The sequence below is a fragment of the Mastacembelus armatus genome, chromosome 15 (genome assembly GCF_900324485.2).
Source record: "Mastacembelus armatus chromosome 15, fMasArm1.2, whole genome shotgun sequence".
Taxonomy (NCBI): domain Eukaryota; kingdom Metazoa; phylum Chordata; class Actinopteri; order Synbranchiformes; family Mastacembelidae; genus Mastacembelus; species Mastacembelus armatus.
In genome coordinates this window covers 16,928,219-16,935,384 of record NC_046647.1, presented here as the reverse complement: position 1 = coordinate 16,935,384, position 7,166 = coordinate 16,928,219, and the positions used below count along the sequence as shown (strand labels likewise).

Below are 7,166 nucleotides of genomic sequence, written 5' to 3'. Positions count from 1 at the left end.
CACAATAAATTATTTTATTTATTAAATTACATAATGTTCATTACAGGACAGTAAAACAATCCCAGAAGGTATTAAAGGAACTAACTCGGCTATTCACAGTAAATACTCTTTAACTATTAAATTGTTTACTGCATGATTTAAGGTGATTCTTCTTTAATTGCATTTATCCCTTCAGATCTGTGAATGCATGCTTTTGTAATTAACTGAGGTGTGAAACATTAGGTTATTTTTAAAAATATCTCTGCAGAGGCCGCACTAATCATCAGTTATAGTTTGCTTTGAGAACCTTGTAGTCTCCACACCCTTTCAACCTCTTTCTCTGTGGTGTCCAACACCCTGAACACATCAACATCTTTTGTCTGGTCAAAGTGCTGCAACAGTCTCTGGAAAACAGTCACTGGGATGCTAAAGTTGAGGTGTGGGTAGGTCACTTCAGAAGCCAAGTCCTTTGTGTTACTGGACACAATACCTTAAAAATGGTAAAATAATTGTTATACTCTTAAACCTGCAAAACACAGCAGTGCAGATTGTGCAGTCTGATGTGTATAGCTGCCTTTTCTTTACACGTGTTGTGAAGGTTTCTGTGGTCATTGTATGCCCCCCACTGACCAAAAAGAGCGCATGATTTTGTTGTTTCAGGGTTTCTTACCCAGCAGTTCTCCGGAGTGTGTCCGCACCACAGCACCCCCACTGGACCCTGCTTGTACTGCACAAGTAGTCTGAAGCATGACAGGCTGGTAAATGGAGATAATGGCTTTGGAGAGGACACCACAGGTTAGGGATGGACCACAGCTCTGACCTAACCCACCATAACCTACCACCACTACAGATTCACCTGAAGATGGACAAACCAAAACTAAACATCAATATTATAACACTTTCATTTGTATATTCATCTGGCAATGAATATGAAGCATTCTGATGTTTTCAGTAAACAAGGTTGAAATCAAACCTGGACTGAAACTCTGGGACATTCGAGGGACCACAGCTGCTGGAGGGGAGCACCTCAACTGCACCAAAGCCAGGTCATAAGGTGAAGACACTTTAGTGGAAAACAGCACATCACCCACAATATCACAGACTCTGTCATACACACAGAAAATGTGAGAATTAAACACTGAGAATTAGAAGTAGTGGTAAAATATTTTATGGTGGATGAGTGTATCAAAATATGATCAAAATATTGCTGGATTAAGAGAAACAAAGGTGTATTAATAATATCACTGACAGCTAGATTCATTGAAGTGTTTCAGTATCAGGGCTCTGGTGTGTTTGCTGTGAAAGGGGTCTTTTAAACGTGTTTAAACTCCCTTCCTGTGCAGAGATATATGACGGTTAGTAACACAAACACAATGAAAATGCTGTCACCTGTGTCTGTGATGGAATTTCAAGGTGACTGTAGACTTCCCGCTCACAACGTGTCTGCAGGTCACAACCAGCTGAGAGGTGACAACAACCCCTGAGCCCCAGAATTGTCCACTGTCCACATAGCACACAGTGGGGTATGTAACAGCTTTAGACTCATGAGCTGTGGTGGACATGTGGACACCTGCTGCTCCCAGATAGAGCCAAACATCTCGGAGCGGATCTTGAGCACTCATGCAGTGAATGACATTCCTGAAGATCAAGTGCACAGAGCAGACTAAAGTGAGGCCTATCCACTCATTGGCCTTCCAGCCAAATGGAGACACAATCAGCCCAGTGAGACGCACACTGCCTGCACCTTCCACAGCAAACAGCCCACCACCCTCGGTGCCTGGCAAGCACCGGGCATCAGTGAGGATGACGGCGTTGTCCTCTCCGGCGAGGTTACTGATGATACCTCTGCTGAGGGTGCTGCTGAACAGATCTAAGCAGAGGGACCCGAAGGGTGAGCCACATGCAACAACCGGGCAGCCTTTCTGGAGAGACGAGCTGCTCTGCCAGGGGATGGTGCCTGAATCTGGGCTGCTGTCAAACGCCACTGCTGTTTTAAGAACAGCAAACCAGCTGAGAAACTGAGCATCTCTGATCAGCTCCTCATCCTCTTCATCACCATGGAAACGCCAGTGGTCGGCCTGCAGGAAAAGAGCGTGGAAAGCCTGTTTGAACTCCAGGCAGTTCACCAGCATCAGCAACTCCGCTGACACTTCCCGCTGCTGTGTTGTTTTACTGCTACAGGCTGTGACGCGGATTTGAAGCGTTTCGGTAAAGTTTCGAGCAGGCAGGACCCTGAGGTCTGCGGAGAGCGGCACTCTGTCGGTAATAAAACGTGTGAACGGGAGGCCGGTGCATATCACAAGTCCAGTCTGAGGATGGACGATGACTCCGCTGCAACTCACTGGTTTCTTCACTGGAAACCCGCCTGACGCCCTGACTACACAGCAATACGTCTCCACCTCCGTTAGCTCCATACCCTCAGCACTGCACATGGACTTTACCCAGATGTGTCTAACGACGATTAGCAAACTTGAGCCGTCAAAAACAGCGTATTAAACACCGCCCAGGCCAGTGTTGAGAACAGAAAACAAACCCCCATAGAAGGCAGATATAACAAACTGCTCTTCTATCGTAAATATCTTGCCCTTCAGTGTTTACCAGCTTGAATCATTTTCTTGCTTCCTGGTTGTGTGTCATTGGTCCACGAAAATAAACGACACGTATTTCTTCATTAAAACGAAAAGCTCCGATCCAATAGGAAACAAAAAGGCAGGGCCACAGTTGCTTGTTTTGCTGCACAGCGCCCTCTATATGGTTATAGTATTGAATTTGTGAAAAAAATATTATCAGTTGTGTTTTATTTTTATTTGAACTTGACCAATATTCAGCTATTTTGATTAACTGTAAAATCTAAAGCTACTAGAGAAAAAAATGTTTAAATCTTATCTGGTTTTAAGTTTGCATTCAGTTTTTCAGTTTATTAGTAGAAAAACGCTTAAAATCTACTGGAACGGTCAAATATATTTACCAGAAATGACTTATTCCCGTCTGTCTTTGTGTGTCTATATGTGGCCCTGCGACAGACTGGTGACCTGTCTAGGGTGTACCCCTGCCTTCCACCCGAGAGAGAGCTGGGATAGGCTCCAGCGGATCCCCGTGACCCTGAACAGGAAAAGCGGGTATAGAAGATGGATGGATGGATGGATGGACTTATTCCCTTATCAGGTGTTAGTTTTTTGTGTTTAGTCATTTTGTTTGTTTTTTTGTAATGTTTTACTTTGCACAGCTGATTAATGTAAATTATACAGAAGAAATTTCACATAACATTTTATAAAAAAACAAACACACATAAGGTCTCATATTTAACATATTTCCATTTTAAATGAAGTAAAATGACCTTTAAATGATTATGAAAAATATTTATTATGCTCAAACTCTGCATATTTCATAACTATAGTCTACCTTTTCTAACATATACATGACTTCAGAACTTGATGTAACAAGCATCATCATCACAAGTAACATTGCAAAACATAAAAGAGCTTATATACAACATATTTTGTACTGCTGCCCTAACAAGTAATTTCATGTATACGTTTTGCATGCTCTATTTTTAAGCACCACCCGAGTACTCTCATAAAATCACTGCGTGTTGAAAGCAGCAAGTAATCACAAAGTACTCAAGTCATTTCACAGCAAGTATCCATTATGAAAACATGTAGTGTGGTATCCTCACTGTGGATAAGTATGAGTTGTTACATCACCTGGCTGTGCTAATGCAGGTAATATATACTGCAATAATTTAACTGAAAATTAAATAAAAACAAAAAAATAAATAAAACTAAAAAACAAACATGCAATCACCAAAAATGTCGCTCACTATCTTTGACGGTAGCAAATTTCACATTTCCCATTAACAAATATGGTATCAAATCTCTGCAGCACATTTGGTTCTTGTGAGAAAAAAGAAAAAAAAAATGATGGTACTTCAAGATTCCCATTAGTTTGAAAGAAAAACGATGACTACGCGGATACGTTTTATATGTATACGTTTTATATGTACCAAAACACTGTTGACCAAACTAGCCTTCACTGTAAGTCAACACCACTATCTAAAAATAAACCTGGGTCAGAAACTGATTCAGTGGTGACATGTTCTGTATGACAGACAGACCTTCCTACAGGCTTTAGGTTAAGTTATAAACCACAGCATAAATATTCATCTCAATCTGAATAATACAGATTGATGATTCTTATCTTTGATCTGCTGTGGTGTGACTGACATGACAAATAGACGTATGTAGTTAGGGTACATTAACACCAAAACACTACCAGAAACACATTTCCTGCCACAGTCAAAGTCCAATATATATATAGTATATTTTTACAAACTAATCTCTCTACTGCAGGTAGTTTTGTGTGGAACATGACTTTGTTTGCACAGGCAGCATGGTAAATCTGTTAAGGTTATTTAAAGAATGTGAATTAGTCAATATACTGAGACAGCCAACGGAAACCGTCTCCATATCCTTGTCTCTTCAGCACGCTACACATGAAAACCTCCATTGGCCTCGAATTCAGCTCCTTCAGTGATACTTTGCCCTAAAAAGAAACACATTCAAATGCACTAATGTTAATTTGTAGGCCAAACATTGTAACATTCTTTTCCATGGATATTGAACGTATACAGTCAGTATTTTAAACATGTAGCCTTCTCCAAAATTAGTAATCCCATTCAATTATTATAGAACAGTGGGTGCCGTAACACTTAGGTAGGTAGGTCAGGCCCTGCGAGAACTATGAATGAAAATGTCCAAGAATAATCAGGCAGTATGGATACAAATGTACTAATGACTTATTGAATCACAAATCAGTAGAAGCAAATATACAGTCTCTACCACACACCACAATAGACAAGCCAAAGAACGGTGTAGATGATAGACTTCAGTTTTGTGTGCATTACCTTTCCAGTCGTATGTCCATGAAGACCAAACATTCCTCTCAGTCCATCCTCACTGATGGCCTCTGGACGGTCTATCTTATTCCCCAAAATGAGAACTGGGACATTGGAGATGGTTTCATCTGTTAACAGGGCCTGTAGACAGAAAGTCTCACAGGTTCACCAAAGAAATCATTTCTATAAGAGAAAGCTATGAACATCTAAATAAAACTCACATCTAGTTCAACTTTAGCCTCTGCTAGTCTCTCATGATCAGCACAATCCACCATGTAGACTATACCATTTATGGCTGGGAGGTAGTTTTTCCAGATCCTTCGTGCTATGGGAGACACAAAGTTTCAGTATGTCACAGTTACACAAATCACCATTACAACTTTCCAAGTAAGGTCCAGCAACACTTTCCTTTTTCCTACCTTGTGTATGACCTCCAAGATCGAATGTTGTAAAAGTCATCCCAGCAATGGTCAGCTCCTCAGATGCTGAGGACAGAGGGGAAGCACTGACTTTAGAAACACATTGAAGCAAGAAACACAAGGCTGATTGACAAACTGGCAACATGTCAAATCGCTGGATGTACTTGGATGTAACGTTGGCACATGCTGTCCTAGCCTGTCATCTCTGAGCATATGCAGGAGTGTTGTTTTTCCAGCATTGTCTAGTCCAAGGAACACCAGCTTGCCTGTCTTCTTGTACAACCCTAAACCGAAATAAAACAAACTTATAAAGACACAATTTAATATGGCTGTCTGAGAATAGATGTGTTTACCAAATGTATGACAAAAGTTGTGGTTATTAGGGTTGAATGATGGTTGATGTTTTATGTACAATACTGTACCTAACAGGTGCAAGACGCTGCTGAAGCTCCTGTAGATCCAGTCAAATATAAAAGACATTTCTCTTGGTTGCCTGTAATATAGAAAACTGAATTAATTGATTACGCCATCTTAAAGAATAACACTGCGACGTACATGAGTCTGTGATTGGTTCATGTTCAAGTTGCCGTCAGACATTAACCAAACGGTCTGTGCCCTCATACACATACATGAGCAAGTGAAGACACAGTCTCAAATAACACAGCACATATTGGCAAATAAATACAGAATAGCTTAGAACAGTCTAATGTACTGTTACAAAAGCACATGGTAGCATTACAAAATGTGGCACTGAAGCCCACTGTGGTGCAATATTGCTGACCCTGGATTACTCTGCTGGTATTTGAAAGCTGCGTGTAATCACACAAGCCTTAAAGCACAGAATGAAAAGAGGGCAAACTTAGCAAAACAATAAAAAAACAGGCATTTGCTGATTTTCTGATGCTAGCTTGCTCTAAGAGTTGTCTCACCGAGTCACACTGATCTCCAGGACTATTTTTATGACAGGTTGCGGCGAGGACACTTGATCTTAGCAGTCACCCCCGGCTTCCCTCTCTCTTTCAAACACACTCACACACCTGTCACTTTGCAGATCTTGATGTGCCTAGTGAGGCCTTCAGCTACAAAGGCTTTGGGAAATTACCCAGTAGTTGTGCTTAATCATACACAGTTTCAGCTGGGTCATTTGTAAACACTGAGCTCCATATGTAAAATATGGTATTTAATTCCTAAATATGTGGATTAAATTCTACAACAAAGCTGGCAGTGTATACTCAGTTAACACTCACACAATTTAATAAATGGCAGCATGTTTTCGTGTAACTTGTATACTCCTAAAGAAATATGTCGATATTAGAGCATAAAACATGACTGGCTGCTAAACTCATGACTGAGCTCCTGGGAAACAATTGCTCCAGTGATTTCTCGATTCCTGCCACATTTCGGCTCATCCTTTGTAGTTGGTAGTTACCGAGATCAGTTGTCATAGAGTAAACAATGGCAAATATTGTAAACAACATGAGAGGTCCAGAATGACAAAACTAAACCAGTACGGTGGAAAGTGGTTTAACAAGCAGCAAATATGAATCTAGAGGAAATGTAGAGACTGGAGCAGCGTAAACTTAATAGGAAAGTTGTTACCGTGGTGTGCCGTATTCCTGAGCTCGCAGTCCGCTGGTTTTCAGTCCGAGCCCGTCCCGTTGACTGACACGCAGCCTCCAAGTTTGACAGTTAGCCGGAAATACGTCGCCGAGGGGGCGGGGTCGGAGCGCACAATAGTAACGCTGACAAGTTTGCATAAAAAATGAAGGTATTCTCCCACACATCTCTCACAGAAATCACATTTAACTTTTTTGATTAAAATTTATATTTACGCCTACAGGTTAGGCTCTAACCCCTTTGCTTATGCAATGCAC

General features: G+C 41.1%; 2 protein-coding genes across 3 annotated transcripts; both read right to left on the bottom strand.

Moving 5' to 3' along the window:
• On the bottom strand, nucleotides 1-2,612 carry tysnd1 (trypsin like peroxisomal matrix peptidase 1). Its single transcript, XM_026309509.1, has 4 exons — nucleotides 1,369-2,612; nucleotides 953-1,083; nucleotides 650-835; nucleotides 1-469 (listed from the first exon to the last, which is right to left on the bottom strand). Exons 1-4 carry the CDS (start codon nucleotides 2,409-2,411, stop codon nucleotides 267-269), a joined length of 1,563 nt encoding a protein of 520 aa, XP_026165294.1. The 5' UTR covers nucleotides 2,412-2,612; the 3' UTR covers nucleotides 1-266.
• A 1,339-nt stretch (nucleotides 2,613-3,951) lies between these two features.
• On the bottom strand, nucleotides 3,952-6,987 carry sar1ab (secretion associated, Ras related GTPase 1Ab). Of its 2 annotated transcripts, none has more exons than XM_026310236.1 (7): nucleotides 6,892-6,987; nucleotides 5,715-5,785; nucleotides 5,457-5,576; nucleotides 5,293-5,358; nucleotides 5,095-5,198; nucleotides 4,883-5,014; nucleotides 3,952-4,521 (listed from the first exon to the last, which is right to left on the bottom strand). In XM_026310236.1, the coding sequence occupies exons 2-7, from the start codon at nucleotides 5,770-5,772 to the stop codon at nucleotides 4,405-4,407; spliced, it is 597 nt and encodes a 198-aa protein (XP_026166021.1). In that variant the 5' UTR covers nucleotides 5,773-5,785; nucleotides 6,892-6,987; the 3' UTR covers nucleotides 3,952-4,404. The 2 variants fall into 2 exon arrangements, with proteins under 2 accessions (XP_026166021.1, XP_026166022.1); XM_026310237.1 differs by lacking the exon at nucleotides 6,892-6,987 and adding an exon at nucleotides 6,222-6,504.
• Between the last annotated feature and the right edge of the window lie 179 nt (nucleotides 6,988-7,166).

What these genes read in the sequence shown, in the direction of transcription:
- sar1ab (XM_026310236.1), bottom strand. Translation starts at nt 5,772, where the DNA reads ATGTCTTTTATATTTGACTGGATCTACAGGAGCTTCAGCAGCGTCTTG. An exon ending in CAGCGTCTTGCACCTGTTAG is followed by an intron (nt 5,577 to 5,714) that starts GTACAGTATTGT and finishes ATTTCGGTTTAG; the next exon opens with GGTTGTACAAGAAGACAGGC. An exon ending in TGTGCCAACGTTACATCCAA is followed by an intron (nt 5,359 to 5,456) that starts GTACATCCAGCG and finishes CTCTGTCCTCAG; the next exon opens with CATCTGAGGAGCTGACCATT.
- tysnd1 (XM_026309509.1), bottom strand. Translation starts at nt 2,411, where the DNA reads ATGTGCAGTGCTGAGGGTATGGAGCTAACGGAGGTGGAGACGTATTGC. An exon ending in GTCCCAGAGTTTCAGTCCAG is followed by an intron (nt 836 to 952) that starts GTTTGATTTCAA and finishes GTCCATCTTCAG; the next exon opens with GTGAATCTGTAGTGGTGGTA. An exon ending in ACACTCCGGAGAACTGCTGG is followed by an intron (nt 470 to 649) that starts GTAAGAAACCCT and finishes ACCATTTTTAAG; the next exon opens with GTATTGTGTCCAGTAACACA.